This window comes from Scleropages formosus, chromosome 10 (assembly GCF_900964775.1).
Source record: "Scleropages formosus chromosome 10, fSclFor1.1, whole genome shotgun sequence".
In the NCBI taxonomy this organism is placed as follows: domain Eukaryota; kingdom Metazoa; phylum Chordata; class Actinopteri; order Osteoglossiformes; family Osteoglossidae; genus Scleropages; species Scleropages formosus.
Genome location: NC_041815.1, coordinates 30268308 through 30286806, shown reverse-complemented (window position 1 = coordinate 30286806; position 18499 = coordinate 30268308). Strand labels below are relative to the sequence as shown.

General features: G+C 48.7%; 1 protein-coding gene across 1 annotated transcript; it reads right to left on the bottom strand.

Annotated features, from left to right (window-relative positions):
* Positions 1 to 11508: 11508 nt before the first annotated feature.
* Positions 11509 to 15323, bottom strand: LOC114911656 (extracellular calcium-sensing receptor-like). Its single transcript, XM_029255721.1, has 6 exons — positions 15178 to 15323; positions 14454 to 14742; positions 13581 to 14363; positions 13225 to 13452; positions 12652 to 12775; positions 11509 to 12419 (listed from the first exon to the last, which is right to left on the bottom strand). The coding sequence occupies exons 2-6, from the start codon at positions 14706 to 14708 to the stop codon at positions 11509 to 11511; spliced, it is 2301 nt and encodes a 766-aa protein (XP_029111554.1). The 5' UTR covers positions 14709 to 14742; positions 15178 to 15323.
* Between the last annotated feature and the right edge of the window lie 3176 nt (positions 15324 to 18499).

Sequence of the window (18499 nt, the reverse complement as noted above, 5' to 3'; positions counted from 1 at the left end):
ATACAGTACCGGGCTCAGGACACTTCCCTGTGGAGTGCCAGTGTTGAAGATCAGTGGGGAGGAGGTATTTCTGCCATTCTGCACACACTGGAGTCTGTTGGTGAGGAAGTCCAGGATCCTGTTGCACAATGTAGCACTCAGTCCCAGTCCTAGTAGTTTGTGGATCAGCTTGGTCGGGATGACAGTGTTAAATGCCCAGCTATAGTCCACAAATAATAGCCTTGCATGGCAGTTTTATTGTCCAGGTGAGCCAGAGTGGTGTGAAGGGTGTGTGATATTGCATCTTCAGTGGATCTGTTGTGGCGGTAGGCAAACTAAAGTGGGTCCAAAGTGTCAGGGATGGTGTCTTTAATGTATCCCAGCACCAGTCTCTCAAAACATTCCATTGCAATGGGGCTCAGTGCCACTGGGCGATAGTAATTAAGGCAGCTCACTTTGTTTTTCTTAGGAACAGGGATAATGGTGGTGTTTTTGAAACAGGTGAGTACAATTGAGCTTTTTAAGGAGGTGTTAAATATGTCTGTGAAGACAGCAGCCAGTTGCTCACTGCATCTTTTTAAAACTCACCCTGAAATTCCATCCAGACCAGCTGTCATGGTTGCGCTTCGCGAGGACGGACTCAAGTGCAGATGTTTAATAAAGCCAAATAGGAATCCAAAAGCAAAGTCGAGGGACAGGCGTGGGTCAGGCGATCAGCAAACGTAATACAGAGGACTAGACAAAGAACGAGGTCAGGAATGTACAGGCAAAGGTCGATATCGGAAGAGGTTCACTGTGGCACGGCTCGGGAGGAAACAAAGGAGGCAAAACAAGGTTCTGCATGTGGGCTTCCTCGGCGTCCCCCTTTATTGCCGTTCCTATTAGGAAACAGCAGGTGTCGTCAATGTACAGGCTGCCGGGGACGTGACAGTACCCCCGCCTCCACGGGCGGCTCCGGACGCCCTGGGCCTAGAAGGAGGGTGCCCCCGGGGGCGAGGGGCCGGGCACTCTGGATGGTCCCTGTGAAAGGCAGCAATCAGATCGGGGTCCAAGATATCCAAAGCAGCTACCCATGAACGTTCCTCTGGGCCGTACCCCTCCCAGTCTACCAGATATTGCAACCGGCGTCTCTGTCGGCGAGAGTCCAGTAGGGCCCGGACCTCGTAGACACTATCCCCATCAAGGGGTAGCGGAGGTGTTTGTGTGGTGTCGACTGGCGGCTGATGCAGCGACACTCCTACTGGTTTCAGGAGGGAGACATGGAATATTGGGTGTACTCGGAGATCAGGAGGCAACTGAAGGCGGTAAGTAACCGGTGTGACTCGTCGCACAATCTTGAAGGGGCCAATGTAACAGGCCCCGAGTTTCTTTGAGGGAACCTTCAGGTTAAGATCTCGGGTGGAGAGCCAAACTCTTTGCCCGGGTACAAACGAACAAACGAAAGGGTACGCCGGTGCCGGTCCGCCTGACGTTTGTGGCATTCCGCACTGCGGAGCAGGTGGGACCGGACCATCCTCCATACGTGGGCGCTCTCTTTGTGCCAAGTTTCCACGGCCTGAACATGACACGGGGAGGTTTCTCTAGGGAAAAGGACAGGCTGGTAGCCTAAAACACATTGGAAGGGCAACATACCTGTGGATGTATGTGGTGCAGAGTTGTGGGCATACTCTGCCCAGGCCAGGTAGCGAGCCCATTGGTGCTGTCTTTGGGAACAGTAGGCTCGGAGATACCTTGCTACATCCTGCTGTAGGCGTTCTGCTTGGCCGTTGGCCTGCGGGTGGTATCCAGATGTAAGGCTGACCATTACTCCCAGCCATCCCCAAAAAGCCTTCCACACCCGAGAGGTGAACTGGGGCCCCCGATCTGAAACAATGACTTCGGGGAGTCCGTACAGTTTAAAGACTTGTTCAAACAGGATCTCCACTACCTCAAGAGCTGTAGGCAACTTTGGAAGGGGCACCAGTCGGCAGGCCTTGGAGAAACGATCTATGAGAGAGAGGATCCCTGTCTTACCCTCGGAGACCGGCAGGTCCACTAGGGAGTCCAGTGCCACATGGGTCCAAGGTCGGGTCGGTGTAGGTAGGGGTTCTAGGAACCAGCCGCCTTTTTGGGTAAGGTCCTGGTTTGCGCGCAAGTGGTGCAGGCCTGGACAAAGTCCCTGACGTCATCGGACACCGAAGGCCACCAGAACCGTCCTTGTAGCAGGGAGAGGGTACGCCGGATCCCGGGATGCCCTGCCTCCGGGGCCTCGTGAGCCCATTTCATCACTGCTGCGCGGAAGGAAATGGGCACATAAACACAACATGCAGGTTTCCCAGGAGGTTCTGGCTCGCCATCCTGAGCTTCTTGGATGTCCTGGAGGAGTTGCCAGTGGACCGGACCCACCACACACCCCTTAGGCAGGATCCCCTCTGGGTTGGTGGGCGTCGGTTCTGGGTCGTGAATCCACGATAAGGCATCGGCTTTCCTATTCTTGGTACCTGGTCGATAGGACACAGTAAAGTGAAACGGGTGAAGAACAGGGCTCATAGGGCCTGTCGGGAATTCAGCCTTTACGCGGTCTCAAGGTACTCAAGGTTTCTGTGATCTGTAAGTACCACAAAGGGATGGACAGCACCCTCCAACCAGTGACGCCACTCCTCAAGCGCGAGTTTAATGGCAAGGAGTTCCCGGTTCCCAATGTTGTAATTACGTTCGGCGGGGGTCATCTTCCTGGAGAAGAAGGCACAGGGGTACAGCTTCGGCGGGTCCCCTTGCCTCTGTGACAGGACTGCTCCCACTCCTACTGAGGAGGCATCGATCTCCACCACAAACGGCAAGGAAGGATCCAGCTGTTTCAGCACTGGGGCGGAGGTAAACTGTTTCTTTAGATCCTGGAAGGCCTTCTCTGCCTCCGCCCTCAAAGGGAGTCTTCGATCCTTGCTAGCCGCTAGTGCAGTAAGGGGAGCGGTTACTGTGCTAAAATTTCGTATGAACCGACGATAAAAATTGGCGAAACCAAGGAAGCATGGGAGCACCCTTACCATGGTGGGTCGAGGCCAGGATGTCACCGCGTCCACTTTCCTGGGGTCCATGGAGACTCCCTCCTGGATCAGGATATAGCCCAGGAAGGAGATCTGGCGTTGGTGGAACTCTCATTTCTCTGCCTTAACATACAGACGGTGTTGTAAGAGCCGCCTGAGGACTGACCGGACCTGCTGGATATGCTGCTCTCGGGTCCTTGAGTATATCAGTATATCGTCAAGGTAGACAATGACACAGTGATTAATGAAGTCCCCCAACACGTGGCTCAGAAAGGCCTGGAAAACCGAGGGGGCGTTAACTAGGCCAAAAGGCATGACCCTGTACTCATAATGACCTAGTGTAGTGGAGAAGGCTGTCTTCCATTCATCCCCCTCATGGATCCGAATAAGGTTATACGTGCTGCGGAGGTCTAATTTAGTAAACCAGGTCGAACCATGAATACTTTCCAAGGCTGACGTGATCAACGGCAAAGGGTGTGGGTATTTGACTGTTATGGCATTAAACCCCCGGTAATCTATGCACGGCCTTAGTCCCCCGTCCTTCTTACTGATAAAGAAAAACCCTGCTGCCGCAGGTGATGTTGAAGGACGGATCAGGCCGGCCTCAAGGGCCTCCCTGATGTACTCCTGCATAGCCCATTGTTCCGGCAATGACAGGGGATACACCCGACCCCGAGGTAGCGTGGTACCTGGTAAGAGGTCAATGGCACAGTCCCAGGACCAGTGAGGAGGCAGTTCAGCGGCACGGGCCTTACTGAAGACTTCTCGTAGATCCTCATAGTCAGGGGGTATGACCGGCTGGGTAAGGCCCTCTACCCCCTCCACTGACGTGGCCCGACAAGGAAGGGTGAGGCAAGACGAACGACAGGACTCTCCCCATGAAACCAGCTCATTGGTGCTCCATTTGAAGACTGGATCGTGACGTGTCAACCAGGGGTAACCTAGAATAATCGGGGTGTCTGGAGCTCGGAGCAGAAAGAAGGTAAGTTTCTTGTGGTGACAGGCTCCTGTCTCAAGCAGGAGAGGTACGGTTCTGTTATCAACTACCCCTGTCCCCAAGGGTTGACCATCAAGGGCTTTCACTCTCAGGGTGACCTCACAGGTCTTAAGAGGGACATGGTGTGCTCTGGCAAAGCCCCAGTCCATAAAACAGCTCACTGCTTTTGAATCAATGAGGGCACTTGCCTGCACCCGGCTTCCCCCGGCAATACTCACTGGCAACCGCAACTGTCCCCGGTGCTCCCCCGGACTCACCTTCGCGTCTTTGGAGGTCCCTTGGGGTGGTCGCGCCGGGCATGCGGCATGGAGATGCTCCTGGGACCCGCAATAGAGACACAGTTTCCCCACCAAGCACCGTCTTCTTTCTTCTGTCCTAAGCTGACCCGGTCCTATCTGCATGGGCTCGGGTTCCTCCTCTGGGCCGGACCCCGGGTGGATGGTCTGGTCTCCCCGGGGCTGTCGGCTCCTGCCAAGGTTGTCAATGGCGATGGCGGTCTCCACAAAACCGGTCGAAGTCCCCATCCTCACCCCATACGTGAGCTCTTCCTGGATCCGGGGGTTCAGCCCTTTGCAGAAACAGGTGAGGAGGGCAGGAGAGTTCCATCCACTCTTGGCCACGAGGGGTCTGAACTCAAGAGCGTACTCAGCCACGCTTCTATCTCCCTGGGTGAGACGCATGAGACGATTACCCGCCGCGCGCCCAGCGTGAGGGTGGTCATAAATCGCTTCAAACTTCTTGCAGAAAACAGTGTAGGCGGTTCTTTGGCGGGTGCGCCACTCAGCGGCCGCCCACGCCCAGGCCGGACAGCAAGGACAGGACAAAAGCGATCTTGGATGCGTCAGTCTGATACATGTGAGGAGAACACTCAAAGACCAACTCACACTGCACCAGAAAATCTTGACATTGATCGGGAGAACCGTCATACATCTCTGGGGCAGCGATCCGTGTGACCGTACCGGATGCCTCTGGTGGTGTAGGCGGGGCAGGCTCAGCAGGAGTTGCGGGTGCCGTCTGGGTGGTGGGTTGGATAATACCTCCTGCTAGGAGAGTCTGGATCAATCCGTCTACCATCTTTTGCAGGCGCTGCAGTGAGTGGTCTTGCGCTCCCAAAATGTCGCCTTGCGTGGCGAGCGCCGTACACATTTGAGCATACTCCGCTGAGTCCTGGTAGCAGGCAGAACCTTCTGTTACGGTTGCACTTCGCGAGGACGGACTCAAGTGCAGAGTTTCATAAACAGATGTTTAATTAAGCCAAATCAGAATCCAAAGCAAAGTCGAGGGACAGGTGTGGGTCAGGCGATCAGCAAACGTAATACAGAGGACTAGACAAAGAACGAGGTCAGGAATGTACAGGCAAAGGTCGATATCGGAAGAGGTTCACTGTGGCACGGCTCGGGAGGAAACAAAGGAGGCAAAGCAAGGTTCCGCATCTGGGCTTCCTCGGCGTCCCTCTTTATTGCTGTCCCTATTAGGAAACAGCAGGTGTCGCTGATGTGCCGGCTGCCGGGGACGTGACACCAGCAGCTTTGCGGATGTTGACTCAGCTAAAAGTTTTTCTCACATGTGCCACAGAGACGCTGAGACTGGAGTCACACAGGACTGTGGGAACTCTCACCAGGGGGTCTTTGTTCGCGAGCTCGAAACGGCCATAAAACATGTTCAGTTCGTCAGGGAGAGACACAGCGGCACCTGTCTGTGTCTGTGTCTGTGGTTTATAATCTGTTAAAGTTTGGATTCCCTGCCACAACCTACGTGCGTCTTGAGTGCAGTTAAACTCTGATTCCACCTTCCTGCTGTACTCCCGTTTCGTGCTGGCGATGGCTTTGCAGAGCTCATACTTATTCTTCTTGTATGCTTTCGTGTTTCTGGACTGAAACGCAGAGGTTCACTCACGGATCTTATTTCAGATTTCCGCGGTAATCCAGGAGATGTGCTTGTGGTACTTTGGGTATACATTCCTGAAGTCGATTTGGTTAAAGTCCCCAGAGATAATGAACAGGCTGTCTGGGTGCTTGTTCTCGTACTTAGTGACAACGTGGTACAGTTCGTTCTCAGCATTGTGTGTGTGTTCCCTTGGGGTGGGATGTAAACTGTGACCACGAGCACAGCCAAGAACTCCCTGGGCAGGTAGAATGGTCGGCATTTGATCAGAAGGTATTCAAGGTCCGGAGTGCAGTTCTGTGAAATCACTTCCACATTCATACACCATGTGTAGTTAATAAGAAAGCATATGCCCCTCCTCTTTTTTTCCCCGAGGAATCATTCCGATCCGTGCGTTGATTGAGAAGCCCTTGGGCTGGACCACGTGGTCCGGCATGCTGGCGGTGAGCCACATCTCCGTAAAGCAGAAAACACAGCAGTTCCGTAGGTCTCTTCGGAATTTAAGTCGTCCTCTGAGATCGTCCACTTTATTGTCCAGAGACTGAACATTGGACAGTAAAATACTGGGCATCGAAGGTCGTAACCCGCGGCGTTTTGTTCTCACCTGTACGTCAGCCCTGGGGCCCCTTTTCCCGAGCTTGTGTTGTCTGAGTGGTCCCTGGTGGGACACGGTCATGCTGTTCGCGGCAGAGCCGAGGCAGCGAGTTCCGCTCTCTAACGCTAACAATTGCGTCTAATCGCACTGTTTTACGTATTTGCAGAAGTGTTTGGTGATCATAAGTAATAAGAGAGTAAACTGGCTGGAAGGATAGTGACACAAACAAAACAATATACACTAAACTAACAAGTCTGCGAGGATCAGCAATCAGCACGTCGCCACGCACCGGCTGCATGCTTCTGTGAGGGAAATGCAATACTACACCTTTTTTCCTCTTTCATTTATATATCATATGGTAAATCATAACCCAAATTCTGTATCTGAGAAAGAAGAATGTGTGGAAAACCAGAGCTTATCCTAAGTTGTATATTTTTGTACATTTGGCAAGAACATGTGCCCTTCTCCTCTGAACCACACCTAAAGTTTCCGCAACAAATATGTCGATGACTCAAGTGTCTAAGTTTATTCCACTAGAAAAGTTAATGTTTCACTTCCGTCACAACTGTAACGAGTTCTGGAATATCTGGTCACCCTTTGTGGAACTTTTTAGGTATGGCTGCATTACCATCTTTGCTCAATATCATGACCTCACTGTGTGGAATCAGCATGTTCTCCCCATGTTCATGTTGGGTTTTCTCCAACAGGCCGTAGACATGTTTCAGTTGCATTGGTGGCTCTAAATTGCTTGCAGTGTGTTTGAGTTACTATGTATGACATTCCCCTTTGATGGATGCGTGTCCTGTCCAGGGTGGAACATGTGTCCTTCTGCTATGAACCACAGCTAAAGTTTCCGCAACAAATATGTCGATGACTCAGGTGTCTAACTTGAATCCACTAGAAAAGTTAATGTTTCACTTGCATTATAACTGTAATGAGCTTTGGAATATTTGGTCATCCTTTTTATAACTTCTTAGGCAAGGTTACATTTACATTTACATTTATTAATTTAGCAGATGCTTTTCTCCAAAGCGACGTACATCTCAGTAAAAATATACACACACACAGGACCACTTGTCCCATACAGGGTCACGGGGAACCGGAGCCTACCCGGTAACACAGGGCGTAAGGCCGGAGGGGGAGGGGACACACCCAGGACGGGACGCCAGTCCGTCGCAAGGCACCCCAAGCGGGACTCAAACCCCAGACCCACCGGAGAGCAGGATTGTGGTTCAACCCACTGCGCCACCGCACCCCCCTCAGTAAAAATACCATTTGTGCATTACATTAAGAGAAAGATACATAGCTGCAGAAGTGATTCTTAAGTAAACCTAGTTTGTTGCTTTCCACTTGATCCACCGATGTTCATCGCTCAAGTAGGTGCATAAAATGCAGGACAGATGAATCCTGATGACCTTCCTTCAATTTTTTTTTTTTAGAAGGTACACAAACATTTGCATACAGTGTTCACGACCGAAAGGATAAGATCACGGATACAAGTGGCTGAAATGAGTTTACATCGCAGGGTGGTGGGACTCACTCTTAGTGATAAGATTAGGAGTTTGGCCATCCAGGAGGAGCTCAGAGTAGAGTCGCTACTACTACACATTGAGAGGATCCAGTTGAGGTGTTTGGGCATCTGGTAAGGATGTGAGAGCGCCTCCCGTTGGAAGTATAGCAGGCACGGCCAACTGGGACGAGACCCCAAAGTCAGCCCAGGACCTACTAGAGAGATTACATCTCCCAGTTGGCTTGGGAGCGGCTGGGGATCCCCCAGGGTGAGCTGGAGGAAGTTGTGTGGGATAGGGATGTCCGAGCTTCTCTGCTCTCCCTATTGCCACCGCGGCCCTAAAGGACAAGTGGTTAAAAAGAATGGATGACCACATTCAGCATGTCATGCCCCTGACCACACTGCAGCCTATTGTACCTGGCAGGCATCAATGGAACTGAATATAAAAAGCCACACTACCCCAACCAGGTTGTGGAATCTCCCTGAGACAACCATCCCCTCTGCATTTGTTATCTGCATCTGTTGTCCTTCACCTTGTGTTCCTCCCTTGTTACCCTGGTCCCATCTCCTCACTCGAAGTCCTGACGGTCTGACCTCAACTGAGGCTTCGTCCTTCGACCAATACCTCGGCTCATCCTTTAGTACAACGTTCGCACATCGATTCATTGACACATGCCCATCCCCAACCACGAGTATTGCCTCACCCTTCAGAAAATGAATAAAACAATCCCGCACTTTGGGTCCTACCTGCAGTCTCCTGGACTCATATCCCTGACAGAAGATTCCACCTCTTACATAGACCCAGCAGAGACTGAGAAACTTTGATACACCAACATCACCAGGGGGTTTTGCTGGGTTCTCAGGAGCAAACCCTTCAGTGCTTGTCCAAGGCCATGCAGGAGATACTGTGTAACCTGCATCAGGATGGGGCCACAGCAGCAAATGGCACATCCACGTCTGCCGTGCCACCTCCCGCGTCATCAGCCATCACCTCCATGTCAGTCCCCACGGAGGACCCCCAGCTGGCCACACCCATGCGTTGAATTTGCGTATCGGAGGAGAACTGAACTTTCGATGAATTTGCGGAGAACACCATCACGATTGATAACCTCATGAGAGAGCGTACACAACGTTCCTGCCACGCACTCTCCCTGTCTGGATCTTTCTTTGAGGCGCTAAAGCCCCTGCCATTAGGAAGAGAATGCCTGATCCTGGAAGAAAGACAGTGGCAGATCCATGAGGGCCTCTGTCTGTACTGCGGGAGTGCAGTTCACTTCCAAGCGGTGGGTCCAGCACAATCAAACTCCGGTCCTCCTTTATAGGTGAGTGACCTCCCTCGGCCTGCCTCACAGCGCTTTGTGCTCGTTGCCATGTCATGGGGTGGAACCAGGTTTTGGCTCAGGCGTTCTTCGACTCAGGGGCTGCAAGCAGCTTCATTGATTATACCTTTGCACAGTATTCCCTTTCCTGGGTGTGACACAATGCTGCAGGTTAGCAAGCTGCACAGGCAACCACTAGGGACAGGTATAAAGAAAAGCTGCACAGAGCTGTTGCAGCTGCAAGTATGTCCTTCAGTGTCCTTCTACCTCATTAAATTCCTGGATAACATCCTGGGGTACACCTGGCTGGCTAAACGCAACCTGGTTTTTCTTGGAGCACCGGGAAACTAGTCTCACGAGGGTCACAATGTGACACCTTCTTTTTGACTCTGCCTTCAGAGCAGGTGACAAAGCAGCCCAACAAGGCAAGATTTCAAATAGTTTTTGGAAAAAACAGCCATTGTGTTCTTTGAGCCAAAGAGGAAAAGGACCATCCAAGCTGTTCTCAGCATCCGGTCCAAAAGCCAGCACCTGTTATGGTATGGGGGTGTGTCAGTGCCCATGACATGGGCAACTTGCATATCCATGAGGGCACCATTAATGTCGAAAGATATGTACAAATTTTGGAGCAACATAGGCTGCCATCCAGATGTCGTCTTGTCCAGGGACATCCCTGCATTCTCCAGCAGGATGACGGCAAACTGCATTCTGCCTGGATTACAAGTGCATGGCTGCATAAGCAGAAAGTACAGGTATTAGATTGGCCTGCCTGCAGTCCTGAACTGTCTCAGAATGTGTGGCTCATAATGAAGCGCGTAATACAGTAGCAAAGGCCCCATACAATTGTGCAGCTGAATTCCTGCATAATGGATGAATGGGGGGAAATTCCGCTTGCAAAACTTAACCAACTGGTGTCTTCATTGCCCAAATGATGTGTTATTAAAAGACATGGTGATGTTGCACAGTGGAAAAGACTTGACTATTCCAACTTTTTTGGAATATGTTGCAGGGATCAGTTTCAGACTAAATGTGTATCTTCATAGGGGGCGTGGTGGCTCAGTGGGTTGGACCGGGTCCTGCTCTTCAATGGGTCTGCAGTTTGAGTCCCGCTTGGGGTGCCTTGCGACGGACTGGCGTCCCGTCCTGGGTGTGTCCCCTCCCCCTCCGGCCTTACGCCCTGTGTTACCGGGTAGGCTCCGGTTCCCCGTGACCCCGTAAGGGACAAGCGGTTCTGAAAATGCGTGTGTGTGTGTGTGTGTGTGTGTGTGTGTGTGTGTGTGTGTGTGTGTGTATTCCAACTTTTTTGGAATATGTTGCAGGGATCAGTTTCAGACTAAATGTGTATCTTCATAGGGGGCGTGGTGGCTCAGTGGGTTGGACCGGGTCCTGCTCTTCAGTGGGTCTGCGGTTTGAGTCCCGCTTGGGGTGCCTTGCGACGGACTGGCGTCCCGTCCTGGGTGTGTCCCCTCCCCCTCCGGCCTTATGTCCTGTGTTACCGGGTAGGCTCCGGTTCCCCGTCACCCCGTATGGGACAAGTGGTTCTGACTGTGTGTGTGTGTGTGTATATCTTCAAAAATAATAGAGCTGATTAGGTAAAACATCAAATACCTTGTCAATACTATTTTTGTTTCAATAGAAGTCAAAGTAAACTTACAAATCACTTCTTTTGGTTTTTATCAGCACTTTCCATACTGGCCCAACTTTTTTGGAATTGGGGTTGTACTTTCACTCAGACCAGTAATTGACTTTGTGATCTTTTCATTCTCCTGAAAATATTTGATTATCATCTTTCTGTATTGTGTTGACAAATGCAAAGTACAACGAAAGAAAATAAACAGAACACACCACAAAAACGACAATATGTCATATCAAAGTCTATGGTAAAAAGCAGCGTTTTTATTTTTTTCTTATACTTAAAAACATTTCATGTCCATAACAAAAGAACACTTTTAACATGTCTAATGGGTAAAACACAACTTATGATTCACTCGTCACATCACATTTCCTTTTAATATTTTTCAAACTTATATTTACGTCTGAGATTATTTTATGCCTTAGTTCTATTAACAGAACGAAAAACATCCACACCAATGTGGTTCTACAACAGTCCTCTGTTTTGTACATATGTAAGGATTGGCTTATTCATGATCAAGATTAAACCTTTTTGCAGAAAGGTCTTCATAACTAATAAAAACAGGTAGTTAGTGGGATTTAGCATGCATTTTACCCATTATATGCCTCCTAGTATTTTTTTCAGGTTTAAATAATATTATGTAACATTTAGGCAAAAAAATGCAGAACAGCAAACCATAACTGGAAGCCAAAATGGCAAAGATCTCAACAGCTACAGTGAACTTGCCCGGTGAGCTGACATAGGCCGGGATAAAGGTGATCCACACCGCACAGAATATGAGCATGCTGAATGTGATGAATTTGGCTTCGTTGAAGTTGTCGGGCAGCTTCCTGGCCAGGAAAGCCAGTACAAAGCACATGAGAGAGAGGAGGCCAATGTAGCCCAACACAGCCCAGAAGCCCACGGCTGAGCCTACGTCACACTCGAGAATGACCTTGTCAGTTGAGTATGCAGTGTTTCTGTTTGGAACTGGTGGGGCAAGTGACACCCACAATGCACATATTACAACTTGAATGAGAGTACAGCAGAGTACACTGAGTCTCTGTAAGGGGGCAGAGCACTGGAGAACATTGCTTCCAGGGACAGATGCTTTAAAGGCATTTACTACCACTATTGTCTTCGCCAGGACACAAGACATACACATAGCGAAGGTGACCCCGAACACTGTGTGACGCAGCATGCAGGACCACTGAGAGGGCCGGCCGATGAAAGTGAGAGAGCAAAGGAAACACAGAATGAGCGAGAAGAGCAGCAGGAAGCTCAGCTCTGAGTTGTTGGCTTTCACAATTGGTGTTTCCATGAAGTGAAAGAATATTAATCCAGTTGCTGCTGTTAAACTCGCTCCTATCACAGAGATGGCTGTTAGCATTTTGCCCATGGTTTCTCCAAAGGTGAGAAACTCAACCTTCTTGAGTATGCACTCGGTTCTGTCTTCATTTGACCAATATTCCAGCGGACATTTGATGCACTTAGTTGAATCTGAAACAAAACACACAATCAGAGTATTTTTCTGCACTTCTATTACTTTATGATTCACAAAAGCTGCAGCTTTTTGTTTGTTTCTCTATTAATTTTGCACATTTATTGATCATTCCAGTAGACATGCATCCAGCAATCGGGTCTCCTTTTTTTGTCACATTCAGCTTTGTTAGAAGTAAGGCAGGGTATATGGAGATGGTGAGACTGTTATTACTGCTAGAGAAAGTTCTACCTGTTACATTGCTGATCTCCCCAGCAGCACATGGAATACAGGAGAAGCAGCATATAGGTTTGCCTCGAATCACAGCCTGGCTAGTACCCGGTTGGCAGCTTTCACTGCAGACGGACTTGGGCTTCTGAGAAAGAGCACAAGTTTCAGCTGGCCAAGCAAGTTTCAGTTTGCCACTCATTCACTCACTCTCATCTTTTTACAGCAGTAAATCACTCACTCTCATCTTTATTCACTGACAGTTCTGCTAACTTCAGCTAATTTTTTGTACCATAGCTTTCAAGAAAGTTGCCTCTGTAACAGAGGAAGCAAATACAAAAAACACAGGGACATGCAAAAATGAAATGATTAATGAATACCAAAATACACAAGGACTGTCCAGGTGATCACTGTGCAAAGCAGAATGACATTGAGCATGACTGTTTTCAAATTGACCCTCAGACCCAGTTGTGCTCCTCAAGCACATTTACCTTCAAACACACAACAGAACCTCGGCATTCTCACTGAAGTAGAGAGCCGGAAAGACCGAAATCGAAAAAATCGAAATAGTTCTGGAACCCAGCATGCTCTACCTACCGTGAACGGATCTCCGGCCCAGAAAATATTGTTGTCGTTCATGGTAAATTGCTTTCCAGCTGGCAGAGATGCATCATAATAACCTATTGTGACAAACTTTATTTCTCCATCTTCCCCCTTCTGCCAGTTCACCAGTTCATATCGGGCTGTTGGATCTCCATTAAGGTCGAAATACACACGTTCACCAGTGTGTGTTGTAAAATTGACCTCATGCAAATATTTTACCACCTACGTAAGGAAACAGTGGCATTAGTAATAGGGAAGCGACAGTTTCCTTTTTATTGGTCTAAAAGTTACATTCTAAAATTTCAGCAACTGATGCACACCTGAGCCCCTTGAATGTTTGCCTTGTCTACACACGACTCATTTAATGTGTGCCCTTTGCCCTGTTTGCATGTCAGCAGCTCATGAAGGGCGTGTGCTACAGCATACACAGCTTTGTAGACATTGCTGGACATCAGCTCTGAAAAGTCAGTGTACTCGTTACTCAGCTCTGCCAGCTTCTCCTTGCCTGAGCAAAGCTTCACATCTGTTGTTTCATTCCTCTGGGAGAACATGCACGCAAAGGAAGCTTCCCAGAATTCTTTCAAAAGGGCGTTTTGTGGACTTTTAGATGGATGGACCTTCACCAGGAATTCACTGAGACCAGGTACTGTGGACTTTGGAATGGTGAAACCGATGACACTGCTGATAACAGCAGAGATTCTGGGAATGGCCAGATATCGAGCTGTGATCCAGGAGTCACAGGCGACCCACTGGAGACCTGTCACATTTTGAAGTAGGATCTCCTCCAGCAAAACTTCCATATCTCTTTGGGAAGAAAATGCTATAATTACCTTTGAAGTGGACCTTTTAATAACTTCAACAACCTTTGTAATCCTCTGTTGGGGATAGTTTCTTAATATGGCCTCTGAGTACTCAATGCACACACCTTCATCTTTGGCAGCCTCCTCAAACACACTCATTCCATTGTTGCCATAGTCATTGTCGCTTCTGACAGTGCCAACCCAGGTCCAGCCAAAGTGTTTGACCATCTGGGCCAGTGCTCTGCTCTGGTAGTAGTCACTGGGAATGGTCCTGAAAAAGGTGGGGAACTCATTTTTGTTGCTCAGACATGCACACGTGGCAAAGTGGCTGATCTGCAACAAAAAAATACAGTATTTTAGTCAAATGTTTTCCTTGTTAAATACTTTACAGTGTGGTTAATGTGCAAAAAAGAGAGACGTTACAATTGGAATGTGAAATGTCCCGGTGGTCCTTGCTATGACGATAGTCGAAGAGGACTCCGATTCCCCTACAATGGCATGCACCACTGGTTTGCCTGCGCATCCGCTGTGTGCCGTCTGGTCCTGGCCATTCACAAGCGCCATGGCAGCCCGCATAGCACCCACTGTGGAGGTGCAGCTGTCATAGATCTCATAACCCAAGGTCACATTTGGGAGCAAGCTGTTACTGTTGTTTATTTCCTCAATGGCAAAGATCATAGCCTGTGCATACCGAAATTCTCTCAGGTCTATGCTGTTAAATACAGAAAAGGTCCTGGTTAATTTGTGGAACTGGAGAATTTAAAGGATTTGCCTTTACTTTGTGGTTCCAGACCTTTGTTTTTTGTGGACAATTTGACCATTCAAATATAAACAATGCATTCATTACCACGTTGCCTATTACCTGGAGTTGTGTATCATTATTCATACATATTTTTGCATTGAAAAATTTGTGTGACATAAAAATCCAGTGCATCGCTATGAAATCATTTCTAGGCATTAGTTATACATAATGGCTGTCATTGACTGTGGTCGACCCCAGTCTAGGCGCTACAGCTGCCTCAACAAATTTGCCAAACACAGATTCAGTGACACTTTCCTGCCACCTTGACAGAAGGCTGTTATGTCTCTCTACAGAAAAGACAGAGTGGCTCAGAGGGCAAAGAAGCACACCTGAGCAGAAACACACCTGGAGCAGGCTGGAGGTGGCAGCTTGTTTCTGAATGAGAGCACAGGTAGCCTAATTGTGCGGTGAATGGAGAAAACTCCTCCAATACGGATGTCCCCGTCCTTGGAAAGCTGGGGGGTCTCTGGGTTCCCCAGTATTCGGCACAGAGGCTCTTCTCCCATGGCTCCTAGAGCACAGAGAACCACTGCTGCACACAGCAGCATGGCACCCACCCTGCTCAGTGGGCTGCTACCAAACTGGGCAAATCTGGAAACGGGACTTTTATACGCTACAGGGACACAACACATTGACTTGAGCCAATCACACGGCACCCGCAGCGGGTACAGGAGACACTTCCCAACAGACGTGTGCACAACACCTAGGCTTAGGAGTAGGGTTAGGTACAGTACAGCCCTTGGACTAAATGTTCAATTACTTACCCTGATTTAACTCTTTATACAGCGGCGTGATTTTTACTGTCTCAGTCCGAGATGCCTTGATAAACGGCACTGTAGCAGCAGACGGGATCAAACAGTCACAGCCTCTAACAGTGTTGTGTCTGTGCTTTGCGGAGTGAAAGACACGGGCAGTGATCTTGTGAATGTTCTTTATATCACGAACACCTGGGAGACAAATTATCACAATGTCTCTGTCGAGGTTGTACTCTTGTCTCATGCCCTATGCATCTCAGCTTTGGCATCTCTGGTTATTAGTAAGCAGTTATTCATAATCAATGTATGAATGAAAACAGTGAACAGTGAAAGACAAGCTAGAAATAATTTTTTTGTGTATGTTATTGTTATGCATAAAAATACCTTATTTTTGCTGTTTTAGTTCATTTTAGGATCTATTCTTTATCTAGCAACCAATTACTTTGTTTTCCTGTAAGGAGTAATGGCAGTAACGGTAATTTTATCACCTCACAATGGGAATTCACGTAGTGGGGAAATTTTTCAGAGCAATTTTATCGTGTTATGTAAGGAATGGGTTTATACATCATTCTGAAGAAACTACTGCGCAGCTATGTCAATACTGCAATGTGTACTGAGTTTATTAACACAAGTAAATTTAAGTGTGGTTTTCTACATTACAAATGACACAAACTTACCCAGTCTTATTTTTTATAGAATTTATTTTCAGGCCACATCTCAGGCTGACTAATCATATTTGAATGAATGAAACTTTATAATGTATATTTTTTTTTCCAACATTTTTCTCTAAGACTTCACGATGTTAAGCTACGTATAATGATTTACCGATTTACACAGCTGGGTGAATTTTACTGTATCAATTCAAGGCAAGTACTTTCCTTAAGCGTACCACGCGCTGTAGTCAAAGGGGGTCGTTTGACTGCAAAGGTGGCAACGGTAACCACTACATTACCTCAGTAAATATGTATATAGAGACACACACACACACCCACTCGTACTGTCTTGGTTTTTAACAGAACATAAAAGTCCTTGTGTTTTCCATAGAGGAAAAAGACTCATCACACAACACCGTAAGTGCGAATTCGTACACATCATGCTGGCTGTTCTCTGGAAGTCGCTTCTCAGCACCTTCCGGCCATTTAAACAATCTGAAAAAAAGAGAAGTAAATGAAAATTGAATATTTGTTCAAACTAGCTCAAAGTATGACTGAAATGCCTGTGTTTGTGGCTGAGGGGGTGCCTCGCCTGCTTCACGACGAGCTGTGCCCCGAGCATGTGGTACAGACCGAGGGCCGTGAGCAGGTTGGTCCTGATACACATGTGTCTGACGTGGCAGCTGGCACACCTGGGTCCCACCCCTCTCACAGCCCCTGCAGGGCAGCCACAGGGCCATCCGCACTCGCTGACATTGGCCGGTCTTCCTCTAGTGTCCAGACAGCCTGTCCAGGCCTGCGACTCTGCCGGGGGCTCCAGTCTGCTAGCGATGGTCAAACAGAGAAAAGCAGGTGGTAAAAACACTGTAAATTGAGCCTCTTTGTCCTTGGCAGCGAAATCTAGGATGTGGAGACACTTTGAGAGGAACCTTTCTTCGTGTCAGACGTTTGCAAACAGCACTGGCAAAGAGCTTATGATGAGCGGCTACAGGCTCCACAGTTTTACACACTCGTCTTTAACACAAGTTTGTATGTGATCCGCGTGGATGCCCGACAGAGACGAATGCAATGAGTGTTTGTCGTTCTCGGTCACTCTCAGGGCCCACGTGTGACACTGCAACCACAATGTGCAGAACATTCAGCTGTTCTTGTGTTCAGTTAGAGCCACAGGAGGCCCCGTGCAAATGCCACTGCGGTCGAAAAAGCGCCCGATGCTGAGGCAGATCCTCCAGCCGGTGACAGAACCAGCCGAGAAAGAAATACAGCAGCAGAACCCCTCGCCCCCAGCTCAGTTTTTAGAACATAGAGTGCAGGACAGCATGCTGGAATGTGGAATGAGTAAGAAGAGCTGCACAGTTAAGGAGCTGGAGAGGAGCAGCTTGGGAAAGAGCTCTGAAAACCACGTGCAGCATGACACTCACCGTGCACACCGTCTGCCATATGCCTTTGTCGTGTAGTTCCAGAATGGCATCTGCACTGACCGCAACAGGCAGTAACTACCCCCTGTGGTGACGCCTACGGTTGACAGAGTGTCGGGCTCATAGCAGGCCTGCACACGGCAGCTGTTGTCCAGGGTTGGCCAGGTGAGAGCCAGCAACAGGAGGAGAGCCATGTAGTTGTGTTCGGTGTCCACCTGGCTGCTGGGACACCAGTGTGTGTCTGTGTGTGTGTGGGAGAATGAGAGGGCCTGACAGCGGTGGCCTGCACCAGCATCCCCGAAGCAGCACAAAGCGTGTCAGAAACACATGACCGCAAGCACATTTGTTTGTGTTATACTTAGACAGAGATCATGGAGCCACCATGACGATGAGAAAAAACTCACTTATATGTTCTGTGAAGTATGGATTTATTCCAAAAGCAAAAATAAAAACACATTTGTTAATGAAAAGTAAAAGACTTTTCTAAACTTTTCTGGGCCACACCACCACTTTGAGTTTGAATTAATACTTTAGAAATCTTACACAAATCCACTTAATTCCAAGCAGAATATGCACAGACCCTCTGCACCTCAGACATGATGCAATTTGAATATGGCATTAAATCATCCTTCTGACACTCTCGCAAAGTAAACATCTCATTAGTTAACCTTGGTGCAAAGTGCCGTTTCCTGGCTGTCCCACCCTGGGGACCCTGTATTTGTTTAACAACCCTGAATAATTCAATTTAACACAGGTTGCGCTTTAATTGACCTGATGGCTGTTTTGACTCGGGGCCTCGGGACGTGGACGAGGGAGTCTCAGTGCACCCGGCTTCCGTCCG